Genomic DNA, 24,773 nt, shown 5'->3' with positions numbered 1-24,773 from the left:
ATTGCAGAAATGTAACTTATGGGATATACTTTTTAAGATATAGAGTAGCCAATTTGTTGAAGAATTGTTTAGACTTTTAATTTCTGAGCATTTTATAAATGTAAAAACTTGATTAATTATGTATGCATAACGAAAAATACTGAACAATAAAAAAATATTCTACCTTTTTACAATTGTTTATATTCAAAATATCTTATACAACATGTAAAAGTTCTACTAAACCAGAAAACACAATGTGATTCATTTCTTTCCAATTTTTGTTTTTCTGTTTTAGTAAATCTTTTACACAACCTCCCTCGAAGTAAATAAAAAGTAATTATAATTTAATATATATTGTTGGAATGATATCTTAGCCGAGCGACATCTGCGTCATGTCAAACAAATACACTTTAAAAAAAAAAAAGGCGGGTGTTGTTTTTTGGCGGCAGACAGATTGGATCGCAAATATCATATTGACTGTGTAGTGTTGATGGTTATTTGTCTTGTAGATTAAATGTTTTTTTTTCTTTTGTGGTAGATTGATTGTCATTGTAAATTAAAGGTCATTGTTGTAAAGGTTAGCCTATTTGTTTATTTTTTTCTTTTAGTGATTCCTATTTCTGGTTCTAAAAATATATATATATATACACGCTCTAAGAAACCTGCGCCACCTAGCGCAGGGTACTAATACATAGCTGATTTGCTTGTGTCGCATCTATTTCAGTATATATGTATTATCTATGGGGCAAGGATATGGCGCTCACTCGTCGCGCTCTTACAAAATCATACGATATATTACGATATGATACTGAGTCTTCGTCATTGGTAGAAAAATCTACTATTTAATTTGGAATTAAATTTTTAAAATATATTCAACCTTAATGTAAAACTATTAATTGGCTAAATGTATTTTTTTTTCATTATCAAATTGTATTTGTTTTTATTGGTAGAAGTGTAAGCATTTTCTTGGGCGAACTGTCTTTTTCTTGTTTACTTGTATTTCTTCTTTGGTAGGTATGTACACTCAGAGTAAGAAAACCTTCGTCAGTTTTCAAATTCATTCCTTTATCAAGTCGTAAGGTCTTAGTACCCTTTGAATCTAAAGCACTAAACAGACAACTGCATATAAAATTCAACTAACATACTATGATAACTTGCTGTAACATCTTTGGACTACGTCTAGTGTCATATCAACATAAAAACTTTTTTATGGCCTAATTAGTCATTTAAATTAGATATGATATCTTCTACTGAATTGACAGTCTGTCAGTGTCATATATTTTCTTGCAATCTTAGAATAAAAACGCTTGTAATATTATTCGGCCGTTATTTTAAGTGACGGTTAATGTAATGACGTGACGTGTGATGAGTGGTTCCATCGGCACCGGGAAGTGGTGGTGATTCCTTGGCCTGCAAAAGCGGCGGATACACCCTATCAAAAATCGATGGGGTTTGATGATGCAGCGGTGGATAAATAATAACGATAGAACCAAAGCAGCTATCGTAGAACATTGCCGAAGTGTCTGGGAGGGCTTCAGAGGAACCAACATATGCTCTCGCCTTGTTGGGTAAATGCGACAGCGACTACAAGCTGTGATTGATACGAATGGCGGATATGCTCGTTTTTAATAAAATAAATAACGTTTGTTTAAATGAATAAATTTTACCATAATTACTATTCGTTTTTACTATTTTATTTACTACTTCCATCCTGCGATTTCACCCGCGTTCCCGAAGATTTTATGTTTTCCTGGCATTTGTGTGCAAAATTTAATCCAAATCCGTTTTGTAAATTTTACGTGAAAGAGTAACAAACATCCATCCATACCTCAGAGAAATCAGCCAGATCCATACACACAAACTTTCGCGTTTATATATTATAAACGTATATATTACTTCCTACTAATATTAGTAGGAAGTAGGATTACTACTATGCACTCTCTTTTATAAGAGACAAGTCAATGTCCTAATCTCCGATGTTACACGAGCATTCACGAAGGACTACGAGGTTTCTTGAAAAGTTGGTAATTATCATACCGATTGACGGCTTCTTATTATTATTATTATAGCTTTTAAAAGCTATTATACTCTTTGCTAGATGCGACTTATAATGACATTGCGACGCAATATGTCATACTCAATCGGTAAAGCAGGTTATCGCTCATACTGAGCACACGAAAATATATCTTAAGGTGACGAACCTTTTCTTACCCCGACTGTACTTATTTATTTCCTCTGTTCCAGGAAAATGAAATCCTGATTTAGCCTTAATTCACAGTGATAGATTTCGCCAAACAATGATGTTCAATTTTACTCATCCTGCGACTGTTGGTTTTAGACGTTATAGCATATAATAATATTATAATAGCAACTGATAACATAGCAATTTTTTATCTGAACGCATGATCTTCAATACACGATTAGTTATTAAAAACCATAAAATAAGAACCAAATACTGTAAGAAAATAAAACATGAATTTTTGTGTTCTTTAATTAATAAGAAAATAATATACAGATTTACTTTCATAACTCCTTTCCCAATATAAAAAGTTATGAAACTGAAATATGATCATATTCCATCTTCACTTAAATATATCAAAATTATAGTATAAAAATTATCAGGAAAAACTTTCTGCTTTCGGACTGTTATAATATTGGTCTTAAATTTGAAGTCCAATGTGTTCCTCCATGTGTACCTTAGAAAGTGGAAAATTTGGTAGACCTTCAAAGATGGCACTAGCCGACTCCCATGGCCACATAACCCGATCGGAATACGCGCTTATCATATCTAGTTGCGCTTTATCTGGAATGTAATATTCACTGCGAGGTTTTCTGTCTGGACCGACACAATAGTAGTATTTGCACCCACTTTTTTTTGAAATTCGAGCAATCCACGGTTCTAAAAAATAAATAATTAATTTAGTGCATGTTAAGAAATTGATCTTTAAAAATTCGTACTTATTTGGATTAATAATAATATAACCAGATATCACTACTATTTCAAAGATCAAGTTGGTAATATGATTATAATCATGACTCTCACCTTTTATTTCTTTTATGAATAAGAGAGACCCGATTTCATAGAACATGTCGTTCCTTTGTCCTCGTTTTGGTATGTCTACTGTCAATGCCTTTTTAGTTCTCTTCATAGCTCGATACTCTAAATTGGCTATAGCAGATGAAAAAGATTCCATATTGAAAAATCTTTTACACCTGATTGGAAGAGCCTGAGCATCATCTGGTTTCTCCAAAGCATTACAGAACAAATTACATTGATTGACACTGAAAAAGAATATATATATTTTTTAATTACTATATTTAGGAAATATAAGCAGATAATTGTTCAAATAATAAAATACCAACCTAAGAACAGAGCAATAAAAATATATGGACAATTAGAAAGATTAAAATTTCTAAGACTCGGAAAGTAATTATATTATTCATATTTTTCAATATTTAGAAAATTTAGTTTTGTTTTGTTTAAAATTATGATCTAACAAACCGTTCAGAAAGTGGCAACGCTGAAATATCTATACCACCGAGCACCATCGCATCAATAACATGAAGTGCTTTACTGCGCATCTGTTTACCTCCCTGACCGCGGTATTCTCTTGCAATCTAAGAAAGAAATAAATAATAAATAGCTGTTAATTTTCGATTAAAACAACTTGTGCCTAAATGTACTAACAAAAATAACTAACATAAAATTTAAAATTTCGGATTGCGATTTAGCCTCTACTTGCTCGAGTGTGAACAAACGAAGGTATACTCATTATTACTTCATTCTCATAGCCCGATGATACGGTAATCCGACAGGGCCGGAGAGAACACAACCATAGGACACAAAAATTAGTCTTCCGGGGCACGGAAGTGCAAAACTAAGACTGCTAACTTCTCGACTTTGATACTAAAATTTTTCTATAGAAAAACCGAAATACTTTTTATTGGTCCGACCAGGAACTCGAACCCAGTAGGACCCCGTTTCTAGGGCCTTATGAGCCACATAACTAACGGGACAGTCAATAAAATCCTATTAACGTTAATACCCATCTTACAACCAAATATACATCACATATAAACATTTAAAATGTATGTTCTTTTTTTTTAATTTTACTATTTATAAAGGTACCTCTCCATAAAGTAGAGTATTTGCTGGTAAAGTAATATGCAGATCAGCAATGATTCTCCAATTTGATCCCTCCAGCTGATATACTTGTTTACCCCCACAGGCTAAAAACAAAATATACTTTAAAATTATACAAATTATTTAAAAGAGTATGCCAAGTATGCATAACTTGATCTTTACGTATCATCAAAAATCAAATAAAAAACAGTACACTATTTACCTATAAATATTCGTAGGTCTGAGTTATTTTTACCACTACTCAAGAAAGTGAAATGCCAGTCATACACGTTAGCGAACATTGTTCGTAAGTCGGATGCTTGCTCTAGATATCTCGGTGGTCTATTGAGATAAGTATTTTTAAAAGAATAAGAACTGTGAATACCGTTCGTAATCTTTGATATGTTCAAGACATTTGTTAACGTGTCTTCAGGGCCACGGCGCTCTGGTTTCGTACGTACTTTATCAGGTAACTGAAAAAAAAACATTAGCTCTTCGGTCATTTTTATTTTCAATTAAAAATAAAACAAATTTTGTATTCAATAATTAAAAAATTGTAAAATAGCTCAATATAAATTAAAAATTTAAATCTAGATTTAGAAATTTATTAAACTTAGAGGACAAGTTGAAATGCTTTGATTAACAAACTAATGCCTATCCTGACTTAGGGTAAAATTCATAGTTTTCCCTCCTTAAAGTTGCAATTCCCAAAATACCTTTCTTAGTTAGCGTCTACCTCGAGAAGGGTTCTATTCTATATTTCAAATCAATCGGACATATAGTTTCGGAGATCTCGTGATATGTGGTATTTTGCTTATACATTTTACTAGGTGGTAGGGCGTTGTGCAAGCCCCTCTGGGTAGGTAACATCCATTCATCGGATATTCTACCGCCAAACTGCGGTACTCAGTATTATTGTGTTCTGGTTTGAAGGTTGAGTGAGCCAGTGTAACTACAGGCACAAGGGACATAATATCTTAGCCCACAAGGTTGGTGGCGCATTGGTGATAAAAGGAATGGTTAATAATTCTTACAGTGCCGTTGTCTATGGGCGGTGGTGACCACTTACCATCATGTGGCCCATTTGATCGTCCAACAACCAATAATAAAAAAAAAAAATATGCAGATTATCATATAAAATAAGCATAACGGCTCTTACTTCCCATAGCTGCAAACATTTTTCTTTCATCTTAGCTTGACTCTCATCTCTAAGAGTTTTGTCTTTACTAAATTCACCGATCTTTAACAAATTTTTTATTTGTCTTTCTCCAATTCTAAAAAAGTATTTTAGTTCAAACATTGAATGTTAAAAAATAATATTTTTATTTATAGCACTACTATATGTTATAATATGTTGTATGTTAAAATAAGTTCATATTTAATTAACCAAAAGAAATAGCAAAATGTACTATGATCAAAAGTTTTATAAGTCAATGTAAGTGAGTGAGCTCATAAGAGAATTTATAATATTTCACAAAAATATTGATTATTGATAATCAAAATACTTAACAGATTTATTATTTACATACATACAATTGCTCTTGTATATATACTCATAGAACTCTCTGTCTTCTTGAATAACTGACAAGGGAACCAACTCCATAACATCGTCATCCCCTGATCGGCTATTCCATAATATTGAATTAACAGAAAACAAATGTTTCTCAGCTGATTCTGTACCCACTTTTTTCCACATACATATTAGATATCTCTCAGAGTTTGCTGGTCTTGAAGTTACAGGTTTAAGTATGCATACTGAAAATTAGAATATGCAAATTCAAGTGATTGTATTCTGATTCAGTGGACCTTACAACAATATACTATAAAACTATGTTATGGATAATAAACGGAAATTTAGCTTTTTAAGAAAATATTTAAAAAAAGACATGTATTGTTTCAACAAATTTTGATCAACATTTTATTACCTTTTTCAAAACTTCTATACATAATATAAATTAGTCCTACACTGAAGTGTGTGAAAATGTCAAACAACTTGACAACAAAATGACCACCAGTTCTTACAAGCATCAAGGCAGCAAGACATTGACACAAATACAATTGTTTTGATAATATTTCTTGTATATTTTCTTGACCTTCCACTGAAAAACCCTGTAAAAATTTATAATTTGACAAATGTTCCCATATCAATAACACTTATATAATTCAAGTTGCTTACCCCATCTGCCATCAGAAAGTGAACACCTATATCATCAGTTTGTTTTAAAACATAATCTTTTAAAGACGACAAATTAGCTGGATCAAAAATGTTGCCATCATTATTCACACCATAATATGTGTTAAAAGTTTCTGGAGTTCCAGCATAAAAATCTGATAATTTAAAATCTTTAGAGCCTTTTAAGGTAAACCCAAAACCTGAAAAAACAAAAATACTGTTAACACAACAAGTAAAAAGTAATGTTTGCAATCAAATACTGCCATATTAGAACCTTTTGCTCTCCATCCTTTTCTAAATAACACATATTCTGAAAACCCTCCTGGACCAGCACACACATCTGCAAAGTACAGTAAATCTTTTTTGTCAACTGCGGGCTCCCCGTTTTGTTTCTTTGGATTTGTAAACATGAAGTCCAGCACTGCATCCATATTAGCCATTTTAACTGCAGCTCGGTTTAAAAATATCACAGAACCTATTGTCTCATATGGATTACTACGGGATCTAGCAGTTCTCATATCCTCTCCATCTAAGTTGTCAAATATTGTCTAAAAAAATATTCCCAATTAATTTAATATGTAACACATAGACTATCATCCATAAGATTGGTAGCACATCTGTTTACAAAAAAAATCCAACCTTTCTCTTGATGTATAAACTTGAGGAAAAATTTCCTACATGCTTAGAAAATTTGTAGCAACCGAGATTGAGAGTGAATAAAAAAAGTTAGGTCAATGTTGTTTAAATAAATAAATTTCTAGAATGCCTAAGATAAGTGAGTAGCTAACGACAGAAAAAGTTTGACATTTCAATGAAGTTAAACATTTTTTGCTTTTTTCTTATTATATGTTAATAATATTTTTTATTACATTTTTAATTATGTTTCAATATTCAAAAAATTTGATTTGTTTTTATTTTACCTAGCTGCTCCAAACGTTTGGACAGAAGTATGCATACATTTTATGAAAAAATTATAAATATTAGAAAAATATGATTACTTACTTTAGAGTTCAGAATTCCTTTTAATACTTGTGGATCAACAAAGTCAGTCTCATCCTCAATTGATAATTTTTTATGGCCTTTTTTTAACCACTTCTCTAAATCATCTCCATTGAGAGTCTCTTCTGATGAAACTGGCATCCACACCTACACAATTCAAATGTTACAAATACTGTCACAATGATTATGAATATAAAAAGTTATTGAAATTTCTATTCACCACATCTTCCTTGGCCTCTGGAAGTGCATCATCTGATGACCATTTAAAATCTTGAGGAACATCTCCAACAACCGATGGTTTTAAGCCTAAGCCTCTTCTTCCTTTTTGCGTAGAAGCTTGCACAGGTTCAACCCTGCCATGTTCGAATTTACCTAATCCTTTGCCAGGTTTGTGACCCATGTTACTCATCAACCTTTTGGATATCTCAGAATAGCCACTGGTATATGTGTTGATGTCTTTATTATTTTCAGATGGTTTGTTGTAAAATGTGCTATCATTAGACATTTGGAAACTTTGCCGTCCTGATCCCTCTTCACTATCATTATCCTTAAATCCGGGTCGAAAGTCATCATATTGTTCACTGGGTGATGAACAATTTTCACTTAAACTGCTTCTACTTAATCTAGTCGCTCGTCCAGGGCTGTTTTCCGTATAGCTTAGTCTAATTTTATTGGATCTGTGACTATCACTTGCATATCTTTCCGTAAATTGTGTCTCTGGTGATTCTTCATCTGATTCTTGAATAACTAAAAATAAAGCGACAATAGTACAAATTAAAAATGTAAGTTTCATTTTAGGATATGATTATAAATGTTGCACCTAACATAATTTTAACCTTGGCTAAATACTTTAAAATACAATTGTTAATAGTTAATACACAATCCACGATCCAACCCGTAGTATTTTATTATTTAAATCGAACTACGTACTTGAACCGTGAGAGGTTGTTGAAGAAGCACCATACGTATCTGCGCGTGGACGTTTACAGGGCACGGAACTTTCATCGCTACTCGAGTCATCATCTGAGGGATCTATCAAATAAAAAAATATAACGTTATGATAACAACAATTATTTATACTAATGAAAATAAATGGGCATTACTACCTGAAAGATTCATGACTACTCGTTCTAGAAATCAATATTAAAAGCCCTAACTAGTGACACGATATAGTTTTAAAAACAATTTTTGTTTAAAATTTTCCTCCTCAGTCTACTTGTATCATTTTAAAAAGTTTTCTTTTGTATTGCGAAAAGTGTAAGTACACACACAGTAAACAGTGTATTTTGATTTCAGTAAAATGTAAAACATAAATTGATACCGATTAAAAAACTGAAGTTGTATATTGTTGTGAATGTGAACGGGACACGGGTACAGACTATACAGAACACAGAGTAGATACACTTATGAAACAGAAATTCTATACAGTAAAGACATAACTATATATTTTTCATTTTAGTGTCAGTATCATTTCCAATTTCAAGAACTAAGAAACTAACTAATGATATACGTTTTTTGGCCAACATGAGAAACGAAATTAAATGATAATCGGTATCGAATCTCCCTCTCCAGACGACCTTTCCCTCCTCTCTATCTCCGAGTATACGGTTTTATATAATATTATTATTTAATAAGCTATATTTACGGTTTTATATTATAATTAATTATATTTGTTATTGTTTTAATTCTCAGTGGATTGTTAATGTCAATTTTGTCATTGCCATTTAATTATTTTCAAACGTTGTTAATTTATGATGGGCTGCCTAATAGTAAGAAATCACCCCTCCTATAACACCAAGCTACTATGATGCGCTTTGCAAATCTTCATAGGACAGCATATATGTGTTGCTGAAATTTTAGGAAGATTGGTGGATTTTCATTTTCTATAGACTATAATAATAGGTTTAATACCCAATGAAAAATATTCAAAACCCAACTTATAATAATTGTATCTCAAAATGAGACGAATGTAGATAATGAGTATGAACAACACAAACTTGCAATATCTTTCAAATGCAGTGTAAACAATTTTATTTTAGACCCAAACTATATAAGAAAGTAAGCACCTTTTTTTTCTCGTTGGGAAAACATTATTAAGGACGCCAGGACGACACTAGTACACCGGAATACCCACCAAAAACCAGCTATACCGTCTCCGTCTTTTCAGCGGACGCCACAGGATCGCTTTCGCATGCAACCGTGACAAAGAAAGAAAGCGCCTGAGTGATAAACGTGTTCTCAGTCCTCACACGAACACCTTTTATTAGTCATGGTATTAATGTTGTCATCGATTTAAAAGTTTTTATACAAGTAATGACTGAAATCTCTAAAATATTTTTAATAGCTAAAAACTTTTATGCGAACTATAGTTAGATTAGGTTAGGGCGTTGATGGTTTTTCAGAACCAAGACAACATAGAAAATGAATGAACTTTTTCTACATCGACTCGGCCGGGATCGAACCCGGGACCCCGGAGTGGCGTACCCATGAAAACCGGTGTACACACTACTCGACCATGGAGGTCGTCAAATTAATATTATTACTCATTAAAAGTTCATATTTCGTTAAAGATACTTGGATTTAAGCTTATAATTCTAGTGCATAGCTGTTTGAGAAAAACAATGGACATAAAAAAAATATATATAATTTTTTTTTTTGTATATCAATGGATAAAGAACAATATTTGTAGACCCTAACTTCATTCAAAAACTGGTTTGTTTTAAAAGAGTAACTATGCGAGTTTCTTTTAGCTGTATGCTGTTTTCCGAAACAATGGTTGGTGATTGAAATATTGTCTATTCAAAATTGCTTTATTGAAGTTTATGTTCTGGAAAAAAATGCATTTGATTTGTATTAATCAATCATTGGAAACTTATATTGATAATGGTTTGTAATTTATAAAAAATATTACATAATTATATATTGTTTGTCCCCCTAATGACTTGACACCCGGCCTCAAGGACCATGCGGATATTGAAAGAGAACGGACGGCGCTGTCGGTGAGGGTGAATATGCTGGCTCGTAAGTATGCACGTTGCTCGACGAGTGTTAAAATTACATTGTTTAGAGCTTACTGCACAAGTTTCTATTTGTCTAGTCTATGGGCCAGAGATTCACAAAAATCTTACAGCGCTCTTCGGGTTCAATACAATGACGCACTTAGGGTGCTGCTGGGGCTGCCTCGTTTCTATAGTACGTCGGGTATGTTCGCAACGGCGCAAGTTAACTGTTTCTTTGCTACTATGCGTAAAAGATGTGGCTCTTTAGTACAAAGACTACGGGGTAGCACCAACAGCATCTTAGGTATGATCTCTAATAGACTGGATTGTGTATATGTCAACCATTGCTGTGCCATTTCAAGTGGCATAGAAAAATAATTAAAATACTAACCTAGGAAATAAGTTTTTATTGTTACTAACAAAATGAGTCTTTATGTTACTTGATAAAATATAAATATGACGGGCCACTGTGTTTTGAGAGTGTCAAGAAACGAAAAAAAGTAATAATGACATTTTTGACAGTAAAATTGGTCATAGCGCGGTTGGACGTTTCTTCACTCTGACGCAACTTCAGGCTTTTTTGTGTAATGCAGATGCATTTGTCGTAAGCAAGACGTGCCTGGTGGAGCGTCGTTACTTTATTATAATATCAAAAGTGCTGATTGTATTACTGTTAAACTGTAAAACCTTCAAACACGTGGTTTTAATTTTCCTCGCCCGCCTACCCACGATCGCTCGGCAGCCACAGATGGATACAGAAAATAATGATAATGGCAATGTGTCGTTAAATATAAATAAATAAAATAATAACAATAAAAAAAATATTTTGCTATTTATTGTTATATTCATTATAAAAGTTAATGATTTAGTAATCTAATCTACCAAAAGCTTTCTTTTTTGTAAAACAATTTAATTGGTATAGCTATACTATAGAAAAAGCATATATAACTAAAAGTTAGAAATAACTCGAAAAGGCATAGATACAACTATTATACTAAAAAAAAATATTAAGTTTTTCATAAGTCAATAGGTGGACAGAGTATGAGTATGCTCGTTAATATTAGTTATGGTTGTGATAGTTGTAGGATACAAGAAATGAGGAAATCAACCAAGATTTATCATTATCAGATTATGTTTTATAAAAGAAAATTTAAAAACAATGGCAATTGTCACTGCATGTATTAACATGGGTAATATTTTTCGATATCTCTACTTGTTATAAAATAAATATTTTTATACAATTTTTACTAATTGATGGAGTGATAAATGGGAAAGCTTTAAATCTATAACTCATTACAATTTTGTGTAAATTATCTGGAATATGATGGTGATTGATGAAGTTTCAGAAGAAATATGACGACCAATAAAGTCAATATAAATATTTTATGTACCCCTTCTTTCTACCCTGCGAAGCCTGTGCTGGTAGCTAGTGCATAAGAAAACAGTATAAGAAAAAAAAACAGCTAGAAACGAATTTCAATCTCTTTACTTTTTAAGTAACCAAAAAGTATATAATCACATTTTGGTATCTTGACAGAGAGCAGTTATGGCAATTGCAAAATTCAACCCCTCCCCGAACAATATATAAAAAAAGAGCCTTTAAGTTCAGTGCACTATTTAATATTTATTTTTAATGATCCCTGATTTTTTATAACAAAAATTATAAGTTGATAACATTTATTATTGGCAAATTTTGTTTGTTTTAAATAATATTCCAATTCAATTTTAAATTAAATGGCAAGCTTAAAGTTCATAGATTGAGTGTTATCAATGCTTTTTTTTGCTTAAAAATTCCAACTAAGCAGATAAGATGTCCTAACAACAATGTCCAAGCAATCCACTCACCAAAAACCATATTACTAAAATATCACTTAATATTTCGTCATGCTTAAAAAAAACCTAAGTGCTAAGATACTTAACCCTTATATTTAAATAATCTTATGTTGATGGCACATTTGAAATTACTCTAAAGAAATAAAAATCTCTATTTGGTTATTACTTTAATAAAAATATGTTTTTGATCAAATCAGATGTTGCATCTTAACTGACACAGTCGAAACTGGAAATAGTCTAGGTTATAAAAACCAAACATGTACATTTTAATTATAATACCAACTTATTAGTATCTTACAATTAGGTATGTCAATTATCTATAATTAGGTGTAGTAAAACTTGTATCACTTTATTTCTTTTACATATGCATCTAGTTCTGCATCTAATTGTTCAGCTGTTGGAACTGGTCGCCTTCCACGTGGTGCTCCTCCACCACGACCTCCACGTCGCCCCCCTCCACGACCACCAGCACTACCACTTTGTGGCCTGTTTCCACCTCCTGTAATAGTACATAATTTTTTAGACATAAAAAAAAGATTTAACTCGGTTCATAAAACTTAAAACAATTTTCAGTTACTTAAAATATTGTAAAATTATTTACCTCTATTTAAATTTCTTCGTATGGGTCCTCCGCCAATGGTCGGCCTAGTTCTCTCTTCATTTCTAAATGTGTTAATTTCAGATGTGGCCAGTTGAATGTTCATAGCACGTCCATCAAGTGGCACTCCATTATACTGTTTCATAGCTTTTAATGCATCAGCTCTTCTTTCAAATACAACATCAGCGGTACCTTTAAATTAAATAAAAATTTAGTATATATAACTAATTAATTACTAATATACTTTACATAAATTACTAAAGAAAAACATCACATAATTTAATTAATGAAGAAATCATTAATACCAACCTAATGATCTACCAGATCTATCGTAGTGAACAGCAGCACTTTTTAAAATGCCAAATTCAGAGAAAAGTTCCTGTATGTCAGAGTCAGAAACTCCAAAATCCAAGTTTGAAACTAAAAGTTTAATGGGCCCCATTGTGATTGGAGCACTCCTTTGTATCTTCCTATCATTGAAGTCATTGAACATGTCATGTTTCCAAGTGCTGTTTACATCACCCTGAAATAGGTTGTCCTTCATAGATCATGCCAACTGCCCGCTGCAGCTTCTTTGAGTATACACTCAAAATACTTAGCAAACTTTAGTTGTACATGTTCTATTACAATTCACAAAATTTATAAATCATATTCTAAATACATTTAAAAAATTGTATACAATGATAGACAAAACCAATTTTTAAAAACAACTGCAACATCAACAATTTACATGGAATCGTTATTATCACCACTGACACTGCACTTTTTTAAACTTTAACACAAGAAAGTTTTATCATCCACATTCAATACAACTCATTTATAGTTGTTGTCCGTGGGCTGTAGTCACCCATATACAATGACAGCTACTCGAAGAAAGGGTTGTTTGCAAATAAAGCCCCCATCCACAATACATTTAGTGGTAATATTGTGAAAGATCTTCAAAAATGTTGTCGCTGCTGGTGCTAACTGTAGATATTAAATCCGAGTCCCAAGAATAGAGCAGAGGTCCAGTAAAATTTATTTAGAATACAAATAATGCCAAATATCTCCAAATATTAAAATATGAACGGGAGTGGAAGTTTAGAACGCCTTTAAGATTAATTAATAATAGTAAACCGTGGGTAAGCTAGGTATATTTTATGGAAGAGATGAACCAGACACGATGCACTTGACGCGTCATTTCACCACGTTGGTCCGCCATATTGCAAATTGTATAATCAACTTAATACTTTTATTCGATTTACCCTTGTGTAGTTAGCTGGCTTGGATACTCCACCACGATTTCGACCTCGTAACATACCACCCGTACGGGCATTACGAAATCCACCTCCGCCCCCACGAGTAGGTCTTTTTACATCAAATTTTCTTCCAGCTCCTCCACCACCAGTTTTTCCTTTTTTATTTGCTTTTATTATATCATCCAGAGCCATGTCGATTCTGTCCGCCATTTTAGGCCTAATGAAACTAATGAACGTACTAAAATATTTAAAAACTTGCAGAGGTGAGTAAAATTAACTTTATCAATAAATTGACTTGACTAACGCGTCTCTTAACAATTGATTCACCATCACCAAAATGGAGTCTTACGAGGTGTTACCAGATAAATATCAAAAATAAATGTTAGAATGTAAGTATGAAAAAAATAAGGACGTAAAATAATGAATCCTTGTTAAAAATATATATTTATTGTACAACTTAGCATGTATGCGTTTATAAAAAAAATATTGCGGTGTGTTTAGTTGTTTTTTTACCGTAGGATTATTTTTATTATGGATGAATTTTGATTTGATGGCGCAATTTTTTTTCTGGCAGCACTTCCTATTTTAGTAAATAGTAATAATAAATGATAACAACTATTATGTCAATTTCGCTTTTCAAGTTTTCAAATTTCAAGTTCAAATGCGAAGTGAAACACAGATTTCATTTTAGAACTCTAGTTCTAACATATTTTTTATTAGATTTCATTAAGTGAAATTATTTTAAATAAAATTCTGAACAATTAGATAATGGCTTTAAATAAATTTATGCATCCTCGTAACATTTATAAAACACCTCCTGATTTTTCAAATTTAGCCAAAAAGTACAAGGAGTTCTCTGATGTTGCAAAAGTGGTAATTTAATTGTTAATTGTTATAAAAATAGAAGTCTCCATTATTACTCTATTTTTCGTTTAATTACATTTTTACAATTTTAGGACATTACTGGAAAAGTGAGCATTGACTTCAAAGATCCACATGCATTGAGGGTTTTAACCAAGTGTTTGTTAAAGTCTGACTTTAACCTTGACGTAAATATTCCTGAAGATCGTCTGGTACCAACACTTCCTTTGAGACTCAATTACATTTTATGGATTGAAGATTTATTGATTGCAATAAATAAAAATAATTCTGTATCAGGCATTGATATTGGTATGTTAATCATAATATGAACATTGACATAATAAGACATTGAACATAATCAGAAAACAATGCAATTATATCTTTAATTGCCTTGAGTCAAAGCTTATTTTAATTGATTATATATATAGTATGTTTTGTGATTTTGAAGGAACTGGAGCATGTGCTATATATCCTTTATTAGCTGTTGTGAAAAATAAATGGAACATGCTTGGAACAGAAACAGATGAAGCAAGTCTAATGAAAGCAAAAGATAATATTGAAAAGAATAAGTTACAACATCTTATTAAATGTATGTGTCATAATTAATGAACAGATTGATTTAACTTTAATTTTTATTGATATTAATTTATTATTTCAGAATGATGTTTTTACAATAATATTTTTTAATATATATTTTATTTTATGAAGAATAATATATTTTATAAGAAATGATACTACATAATAGGTTATCTGATGTTATGTGAAAGCCATATATATATATAGATATAGGCCATATTGGTATTTTGTGTTTATATTGCAATGTTTTCATATTAATAGAACTCAATAATTCACTTATGATTTTTACTTATTGGTTAACACATATATTTTATGAAGTATGGAACTGTATGAATGTCTGCTAGTATTTCTTATTGAATTATTCTACCTCCACATGTTATCACCAATCAGTTTTGGTGAGTATTAAATTTTTCAGTAGCAAATAGTGACATGCAGAATAATAATGATTGCAGTGAAAAAGAACATGTCAACATCAATATTTGAATGTGTGTTTATGGATGACAATGACCAAGTTTTTGATTTTTGTATGTGCAATCCACCCTTCTATACAAATATACAAGAGTTATTGGAATCTCGTAGCCCGGCCAGGTAAATTGTTCTAACATAGTATTAAGCTCTCAAGAATATGGCTAAAAATAGTAATTTATTTATTTATTTAACATCAATAAAACATTGAAATAATTCAAATTTTATATATTGCAACCTATATATTTTTTAGACCTGCACCGAAAAATGGCTTTACTGGATCTCCACATGAACTTATAACTGAAGGTGGCGAACTGCAATTTTGTAGGAAAATTATTGCAGAAAGTAAGATTTATAAGGACAGAATACTGTAAGAAAACTTAAATAATACTGTTAGTGTGGTCTATTTGGAAATGAAATTACAAAGATAATTAATTCATGATTTTATTATCTCAGAATATTTACAACAATGGTTGGTCACAAGTATAATTTGAAAGAGCTTATATTAGACTTGAAAGCAGATAGCATTGAGCACACAACAACTGAATTTTGCCAAGGGCGTGTGACAAGATGGGGCTTAGCTTGGACATATAAAGATTATCACTTTTCTAATTTAGGTATGTTTGTTCAAGTTAACTTTAAAATTTATTATTTTAAAAGATTTATTATTACATTATATATTATTCTATATGCATAAATATTAAGAAAGTTTTTAAAAAAGTCAGATCAGTGCTCTAAAATTGGCGATTTAGAGAAATTGGCCACCAGAGGCACATGTGAAACTCAGTGTTGCTTAATCATCAATATCGACACCCAATATTGGCACATTTATCTATATGTGCACCTGCACCATTCATAAAAGACCAACAACCCTTTCCAGCCATGTCACCTTTCACACAATCCATCCATCGTTTCTTTGGTAGCCCACTTCCTCTATATCCTTCCATGTCCATTGTCACTTTCCTCACAACATGGCCCTCTTTCCTCCGCATAACATGCCCACACTATGACAGCCGGCTTCCACATAACTTCTCGGTTATTTGTACCATTTTCAGACTTCCTTTTTATATGTAATTAGAACTTACAACAGACAGTCACAAAAACAAAAAAGAGTTCCGGTTGCTATGTTTGTACAATTTTGTGGAGTCTTCACGATTCGCAGCTACCAGAAATTTGGACTGGGGTCCTTTATATATCTAAGCTACTGAATTTATTTTTCCTTGGCACCTCAGATCTCAATGGTGTAGGTGGAGCGTAAGAATATTCTATTAAAATGTCCGATCAAATTAATCTATATATTAATTTGTAGGTAGTAGGTATCGCCTTATAATATTTAATTGATTAAAAAAAAAACACCTTTATCTCCTAATAATTTATTTATATTGTTTTTAGTTGTACCAAAGCATAAATCTCGCAAGAAGAATGCACCGATAGTTATAACATTACCAGACTTACCAGGTCCTGAGAATGATATAAATAATTGTCTAGAAAAGATAAAAGGAATACTATTAGATTTAAAAATTATGTTTAAAGTTATTAACAAAAGACGAAACGAAATAACCCTAAGTATTATTGCATATAATAATACTTGGTCTAACCAACGGCGGAAAAGACGACTTTCAAAACAATCATCGGAAATCCAAAGTAAACAACCTAAACAAGATTTAGAAATACAAGAACCGCATGTAAATGAAAAATTAAAACATAGAGATATTTCAAATGAGGAACAAATTTCTGCTTTGAGACATACAGAAGTTGCAGAAGAAATAATTTCTAAACCGTCATGTATAAACAAAGATAAACAAGAAATTATTGTTCATGGTATTATGAAATTCTTTATGAAAGACAATCGACCAAATGTCGAATTGGAATATTTGAATGGAAAAGCTGGAAAAGAAGGATTACATCAAGTAATACAGTATATAAAAAACAATTGGAAATAAATGTTTATAAAGACGAGTCTTGCATTATTTAATGCAATATTTACTGTTTAGTAGTGCTCCCAAATTTTGCGAAAAGATATTATAGAAAAATAAATATTCGACATAATTTTTCTGTGCAGACGAATTACTTGATTATTTACCAATTTTTAATAGTTTTTTTACTTTTCGTGATTTTGCTGAATGTGATATTGACTTGCCTATAAATTGAAAATGATTCTGCATATTGTTGATTATTGGACTCCTGTTTATATCACTTACATATCAACAACTCTATTAATTCCAGCATTTTTCGATTAAAGAAAGACGATTAATCACACTACCTAAAAAAAAAACAAACCTTCATCGTATGGTGAATACTGTCCTGTATTCATACTTTAATTTAAAAAAGAGTTTCTCACCAACTAAGTTAAGATTATTGACGACATCACATTGGATATGAATAACCAGGAAGTTAGTTTTAAAATTGCTTGTTTTCAACAATGCTTTTAATACTATAGATTTTGACATTACTGGCTATTCTAAATTCTCTTAATATGTCTCCATCGATAATTAATTGGTTTTATTGCTATTATTATTATTTTTTAATTTATTTAAAGACTATTGACCACCACAAAGTAAATGGAAGAAAAAGGCGGACTTAATGCCTGAATTAATCAATTATTATTTTGGCCTTAAAGGCCTTATATATATATAAAGGGTTATTGGTAATTCGACGTATTCCCGTTAGGAGGTGCTAGGGGTGACTATTTGCGATAATTTTAAACCCCCATATGCATGATGCAAAAGTGAACCATTTTTGAGTTATCACGTTTTTTAAATTTTTTCAAAGTAAGTCAAAATTACAACTTCAAAAATGTATTTAAAAAAAAAGGTTCGTATAAAATCTACTTTTTTCTTCTGATTTATAAAAACGATTAAACACTGGATATTTTTCAATATTTAAACATTAATTATCGGTCCAAATTTAAAAATGCGAGACGGAAAACAATTTTGTTTCAATATTTTTTTTATTTTTTTCCGTCAAATATGCCTGAAAAACAAAAAAAAAAAACATTATGAAACTTGTTCTGCAGATTATTTTAAAAACATAATCGTTTAATTAGCTTTCCGAAAATGTATAAAAACTAGGAATTTATTTCAATGCAACCGAAATAAAATGATCAGAAAGGACGCTGGTGGAAATTCGTATTCGAACACGACCGAATTCGTAGTAAAGGTCGTTCTTTAAAATTCCCACAAAATTGATTTAAAATAATATCGAATGTAAAAAAACTTACTTATTTACTTAACTTACTTACTTAATACAAATTTAAAATTAAATTTAGATACATAAACAGTTCAGTAGCTAGTTACAATTAAGATATTTTGTAATTTAGCCTAGTTCTTGTTTGCCTTGACTTGGTTTAGCAATTAATAATATATTATTAATTGCATTATGGATACTCGAAGCGTGTGATTTTCTTTAGTTTTGATTAATACAATTATACCTGTCTTTATATTAAAAAAAATATATATATTAATTTATATAAAATATTTTTATAACTATATTTTTCTTTACACTTTAGGTGTACAATAAAGAATATTAGATTTTTCATACAAAGAAACAAAAAAGGCCATCAAACTGGAGAAACAAAACTTATCATGACAGAAATTTAATTTGATTAATTACCGCTTCTTTAACATTGAAACATTATAGTATGTTATATTTTAATAGTTAGTTACATTATAAAGATAAATCTACTTTCAATTTGGAAATAAATATATATATTATATTTTTTCAAAATAATGACCATATAACATAACTCGTGCTATATAAATAACAGCATACCATACAAATGTTATTTTAGAATAATTAATTTTTCAATTTCATGAATAGTCCGACGTTCATCTTTTCACTCATTAAAACACTCATAACTGTGTAGGTTGTATGATATAGTACCTTTGCCGTCTCAAAGAATAATGAAATTTAAGGCTTAAAACAACAAAAATGTCATAAGAATATGTCAATTTTCGCGCTTATTTGACGCATCCAATACTGTGTACGCTTGTTACTGTAACAAATTTCTTCAAATAAATTGTTTAATTTGTTGGTGTTCATTTTTAGTACAATTCTTAGTGATCATCTTTTAAAACAAGTCTATGTATACCTACTTTTTGTATTGTTTTATGTTTCGGGATACCGTAAAGGTATTTTATAATTTACTTAAGTAATAATGGAGTTTTAAATAACCCTAAGACTAAAAATTTTCATAAAATTATTAATATCGAATATTAAGGAAAGGTGTCAACAAAAATGAACAATAGTGTTGGTACAAATCGAAATGCGGATGAGAATGAAACTAAAGAGGGTAAAACCATGTCTCTTCTTATTTAATAGAATCCAATAATTGTGAAGTGTGAATTGACTTAACTATAAATGCATTATATATATTTTAGTCAGGCGAGGTACTAAAGAAAAAATTAAAACGGATAGCAGAGAAAATTCAACAAGTAGAAAAAAAATAAAGTTGAATAATAGAAATGAGACTGAAGACAATAGGTATGTTGAAAATTAATTGCTGTGAGGTAAAAAAATAGTACTGTTTTCAATAGTAATATACAGTATAAATTTTTAGTAAACCTAAGAGAAAGCTGCTTGAATTGGAAACAGATCCATCAATATTACAAAGACGACAAAAGCAGATAGATTATGGCAAAAATACTGTTGGTTATCATAGCTATTTACAGCAAGTTCCTATGTAAGTAAAAGACTATCCTTAGTGTTTGTTAGTTAAGCTTACTTAATTCCCAATCCACATCTATTATGTATAAATTATAAACTTAGCTGTAAATAATTAATGTTTATACTAGTGGGTTACCCACAATCTTCCCATTTAATTGACAGCTTTTTAGGAATTTCGAAACCTATGACAGGTTTTGTTTTGATTTAATTTCATTGTAAACTGATGTCTGTTCTCACGTTTTCTTCTCAATTGATATTTAACTGTATAGATTATTTGGAATAGTGATATAAAACAAAATGAGCAATTGTTTTTTTATAATTTACTAACAACTTTCAGGGATAAACGCACAAAAGATGACCCAAAAACGCCAGATAAGTATACAAAATATAGTAGAAGATCTTGGGATATGTTAATAAAAATGTGGAGAAAAAAGCTACATCAGTATGATACTGGAGATAAAAAGGAGCCTAACATGGAATCTGATGAAGATACAGATTCATAGTTATATTTGTTTGCAAAAAAGATAAATGATTAATATGTATTCAATTTATTTCTATTACCATATTAACGCTTACATTTCCTATTCTATAAGTTTTAGTTATTATACATAAAAACAAATATACATGTGACATAATTTTATTAAATAAAGTTTTAAACAGTTGGTAATTCAATTCTATTCAAAATATCCTTTGCTTGTTTCAGAAGTGGATTATTCTTTCCATCTAAAGCAAAGCTTTGTAATTTTTCCATATATTCTTCTATGTTACTTTCTGAAGCACCAGTAGGACCTCCTGGAATGTTTATTATGATTATAATGTATTAATTAAATTATCAACAAAGGCTTAAACATTTATAAGAATGCTTTTAAACATAACCTTACTATAGCCTATTCCAATTGAAGTAGGAATAAAGATATAAAGAACAAACCTTCGATTTACTTATTTCATGCAATTTGCTAATAGCTCAGCTATATTGTGCACTACTAAGAGTTTATGATTATTATATCTTTATATATATATAGTTAAGTGTAATAGTGTTGTATTATAAACACTATTACACTTATCTACTTATATCCACTTCAATTTTACTTCCAAAAATCTGATAACAGTTTCATCAATGTTCAAAATGCCATTTTTTTTTGCAAATACATAGTGAATATCATATATTAATCAAGACAAATTGACCAATGATATTAATTCAATTTGCTGTCAAATGTTGTATATTTGGCTTTTTCTTGTTATGGTTAGAATAGAGTGTACAATGATTCATAAAATATAGTAATAATACCTTGCAAAGGTAATACAACTGATTGTAAAGCTTGGCTCAAATTAGATACAAGGGCTCGACGGTGTGCTACAAGAGCTGCTGTTCTCTCAGCTGCTGCTGCAGTTTCTGCACGAAGTCTTGCAGTTGCGGCGCTGACTTCCTCAGCATGACGTTGCAAAATAGCATTCTAAAAATAGGCTTGCTTTAATGTTATAGAATGAAAACAGATAAATTTAGCTACCATATTATGTTTCAAACTGAATCAAATAAATCCTCCATTTTGTATAAAGTATTAATTAATAACATTTTTAATGGCAGTAAGTAATAGCTTTAACAAATGTTATGTCTGTTGTATGATGGAGATGACTCCCAATGTTTTAAAATTTACTTTTTTTTTTTCATTTTTACAGTATTTCTTTTCTTTTTCAAAGCTTTTTAATTTTAAGATGTTCAAATAAAATGTGAATATCAAAGTAAAAGTGATTTCTAATAAGAATAATTTCTTATTTTTGCCATATTTTATAAAAAAAAAACAAAAGGCAAACTACTAATGTAAAGATTTGTACTAATGTATTTTTCACCTGTTGTTCATAATCAGAATTTGCTTTTCTTAATTGACGAAGTTCTGTTTCTCTTAATTTGTTATGATGTAAGAATTGGTCTGTAAATATAGGAATATCTGTGTCACCGGGTATTTCTTCTCCCTGTGAAAAGTAAATTTATTATTAAAAATGTGATCATAAGAAAGTTTAGGTAAAATAACATGGTAATGATACTTACAGATGCAGGTGTTATACAAGGCCTCGGACGAGGTGGTGTTTGTTGCCTTGGTAAACACGTTACTGGGACAGCAGCTATATTACCAACAATACTTTGTTCTGGTGTTTGTGTAGCCGCACCTCAATAAATAATAATAACATATGTAAACAATGTGAAGGTAGTGATCGCTTTTCTATTGTTGTTTCTTTATTCTATCTCTTAAAGTATTTGCTGAATATGCTTGTTATTTTACATAATTGAATAATTCTGAATTAATCTATTTACATATTTACCTGTATTATTCAAATTACTATCATTATTTGTATTTGGTTTAATTTTTTTAGTGGTGGTATTGGAGTCCTTCTGTTCCATTTGCTGCCTTCTAAATTCTTTGTAAGCATCAGTTTTCTTGTATTCAGCCCATTCTTTTATATATCTGTTAAGAAGGAAGAATATGTTAATAATACTTTTAATTTATTGAAAATTATGTGAATCCTAACAATAGTTTACCGTTCTTTATCTTGGTCAGCTGCATCAAGGTATTGTTGTTTTTCTTCAGATGGAAGCTTACTCCATTCACTAGCCAACTGTCTAGTTAATTCAGCAAAACCTAACTCTGGTTGCTCAGCACGCAATTGATCACGCCTTTCATTCAGAAATCGTACATATCCTTAAACATTAAAATTACTTTTGTAATCAGTCTTTACTTCTTACTTAATAAAATCTCATGGAAAAAAATTTAATACATGGATTTTAAGTTGTAGTATGTATGTGACATTCATTGTTATGGTAAATATATGGAACACATTACAATTTTTCATTTTTGAGAGACACAATTTCTTCTTAATACAGTTTATTTAATAATTACCAGTAAGAGGTTGTCGCGGCGCGGTTACATCGCGAGGAATCTTTGGCTTTCGCTTTTTAGGTTTTTTTGGAGATGGTTTTTGAACATCCTTTGAGTTTACAGATTGAGTTCCAATATCATTATCGTTTCCATTTGTTGTTGCGAGTAGCGCTGAATTGGGGTCCTGTTCTACGTTTAACGGTTTTGGTAACTCTTCAAGTTTAACTGACTGTTGTTCTGCAGACTGGGCAGCGTCCACCTCCATGGTAATCTTTTATTAGTTTTTTGTCACTACTTCAAAGTTGAAGTTCACTTTTTTTTAAGGTGATTTATTAATTATCAATTTTACTTACTAAAAAGTAAAGGTAACTAATAATATTTTTAATTTAGGAAATACTTAATTATTCTTATATCATACGGAAAGTTAATTTTATTCAATAAAAAGTAGTAGAGTGTAAGCGATACAATCACAGAATACACTCAGTACAGTAATACAAAAGAATAGCGGATACCATAGACAAATTTTACTCTGACAAGTCTTACAATCGGTTTTTCTTTGACGGTGGATACTATGAATGATCTGTGGTTAACAGAGCTGCCAACTTATGAACCAACTATATAGCTCATTGGAAATTAAATCTTACAAACTGGACAAGCAGTGCTGCCGCATTTTATTTACTTTTGAATTTAGCATACTGACAAAACTGTGTCGTGATTTCGTCGCAATTCACCAGATTATAGTATAGTACATTACGGATAATTATTTTATATTTGAATATTTTGTATTCAATCATACAAGATAACTTATTATACTGACTGAATACAAAAAATTACTACATTATATACTCATTGTAATTATACGTAATGGATGCCCATGGTGGTTAAGGTTATTACGTCGTATAGGAATAACTGTAAGCCCATATTTATATTATAGTTATAATAATACCTATCGACCCTTTTGAATCTTAAGGTGAAATTCGCGAATTTACATGCAGCCAGCGAGCTTAATAGAGCCTGAGGTGGCAGATTTAAAGGATGGTAAATTTAGAGGCTAATTTTATTTTCAAATATTTACTATACCCTGTCCAACCGGTTATTCACTTTTTGACAGATGCGCCTAGTGATGGCACGTATAGCCTATTCCAAATTCCAATGGAAGTAGGAAAACAGATAAAGAAACATTAGATTTACGTATTTCATGCGATTTGTTAATAGCTCAGCTATGATGTGCACTATTAAGAGTTTATGACAAATATATCTTTAATTATAATACAACACTATAGCACTTGACCACTTATTTCCACTTTAATTTTATTTCCAAAATCCGGATAACATTTTCGTCGACGTTCAAAACGCCATTTTTTCGAAAATCCATAGTGAATATTATAGAC

At 30.7% G+C, this 24,773-nt stretch overlaps 5 protein-coding genes across 6 annotated transcripts; 2 read left to right on the top strand and 3 right to left on the bottom strand.

Annotated features, from left to right (window-relative positions):
• Nucleotides 1–2,454: 2,454 nt before the first annotated feature.
• Nucleotides 2,455–8,645, bottom strand: LOC113403289 (cap-specific mRNA (nucleoside-2'-O-)-methyltransferase 1). Its single transcript, XM_026643782.2, has 14 exons — nucleotides 8,381–8,645; nucleotides 8,205–8,306; nucleotides 7,495–8,021; nucleotides 7,278–7,421; nucleotides 6,550–6,823; nucleotides 6,279–6,475; nucleotides 6,028–6,211; nucleotides 5,632–5,857; nucleotides 5,262–5,376; nucleotides 4,326–4,575; nucleotides 4,109–4,209; nucleotides 3,482–3,597; nucleotides 3,023–3,261; nucleotides 2,455–2,878 (listed from the first exon to the last, which is right to left on the bottom strand). The coding sequence occupies exons 1-14, from the start codon at nucleotides 8,391–8,393 to the stop codon at nucleotides 2,640–2,642; spliced, it is 2,727 nt and encodes a 908-aa protein (XP_026499567.1). The 5' UTR covers nucleotides 8,394–8,645; the 3' UTR covers nucleotides 2,455–2,639.
• A 3,615-nt stretch (nucleotides 8,646–12,260) lies between these two features.
• Nucleotides 12,261–14,293, bottom strand: LOC113403296 (THO complex subunit 4). Of its 2 annotated transcripts, none has more exons than XM_026643796.2 (4): nucleotides 13,949–14,293; nucleotides 13,014–13,242; nucleotides 12,708–12,896; nucleotides 12,261–12,605 (listed from the first exon to the last, which is right to left on the bottom strand). In XM_026643796.2, the coding sequence occupies exons 1-4, from the start codon at nucleotides 14,150–14,152 to the stop codon at nucleotides 12,451–12,453; spliced, it is 777 nt and encodes a 258-aa protein (XP_026499581.1). In that variant the 5' UTR covers nucleotides 14,153–14,293; the 3' UTR covers nucleotides 12,261–12,450. The 2 variants fall into 2 exon arrangements, with proteins under 2 accessions (XP_026499581.1, XP_026499582.1); XM_026643797.2 differs by having other exon boundaries at nucleotides 13,014–13,227; nucleotides 13,949–14,290.
• A 290-nt stretch (nucleotides 14,294–14,583) lies between these two features.
• Nucleotides 14,584–17,798, top strand: LOC113403307 (U6 small nuclear RNA (adenine-(43)-N(6))-methyltransferase). The gene is made up of 8 exons (XM_026643806.2): nucleotides 14,584–14,610; nucleotides 14,642–14,815; nucleotides 14,899–15,112; nucleotides 15,252–15,392; nucleotides 15,832–15,967; nucleotides 16,098–16,214; nucleotides 16,301–16,461; nucleotides 17,237–17,798. The coding sequence occupies exons 2-8, from the start codon at nucleotides 14,711–14,713 to the stop codon at nucleotides 17,785–17,787; spliced, it is 1,425 nt and encodes a 474-aa protein (XP_026499591.1). The 5' UTR covers nucleotides 14,584–14,610; nucleotides 14,642–14,710; the 3' UTR covers nucleotides 17,788–17,798.
• A 2,025-nt stretch (nucleotides 17,799–19,823) lies between these two features.
• On the top strand, nucleotides 19,824–21,049 carry LOC113403300 (histone RNA hairpin-binding protein). The gene is made up of 4 exons (XM_026643800.2): nucleotides 19,824–20,135; nucleotides 20,224–20,326; nucleotides 20,403–20,525; nucleotides 20,847–21,049. Exons 1-4 carry the CDS (start codon nucleotides 20,081–20,083, stop codon nucleotides 21,010–21,012), a joined length of 447 nt encoding a protein of 148 aa, XP_026499585.1. The 5' UTR covers nucleotides 19,824–20,080; the 3' UTR covers nucleotides 21,013–21,049.
• An 84-nt stretch (nucleotides 21,050–21,133) lies between these two features.
• LOC113403293 (high mobility group protein 20A) lies at nucleotides 21,134–23,708 on the bottom strand. The gene is made up of 7 exons (XM_026643793.2): nucleotides 23,404–23,708; nucleotides 23,046–23,205; nucleotides 22,829–22,971; nucleotides 22,557–22,675; nucleotides 22,358–22,480; nucleotides 21,798–21,963; nucleotides 21,134–21,301 (listed from the first exon to the last, which is right to left on the bottom strand). The coding sequence occupies exons 1-7, from the start codon at nucleotides 23,645–23,647 to the stop codon at nucleotides 21,162–21,164; spliced, it is 1,095 nt and encodes a 364-aa protein (XP_026499578.1). The 5' UTR covers nucleotides 23,648–23,708; the 3' UTR covers nucleotides 21,134–21,161.
• Between the last annotated feature and the right edge of the window lie 1,065 nt (nucleotides 23,709–24,773).

The sequence above is a fragment of the Vanessa tameamea genome, chromosome 13 (assembly GCF_037043105.1).
Source record: "Vanessa tameamea isolate UH-Manoa-2023 chromosome 13, ilVanTame1 primary haplotype, whole genome shotgun sequence".
Classification (NCBI taxonomy): Eukaryota; Metazoa; Arthropoda; class Insecta; order Lepidoptera; family Nymphalidae; genus Vanessa; species Vanessa tameamea.
This window is presented reverse-complemented; position numbering and strand designations above follow the sequence as displayed.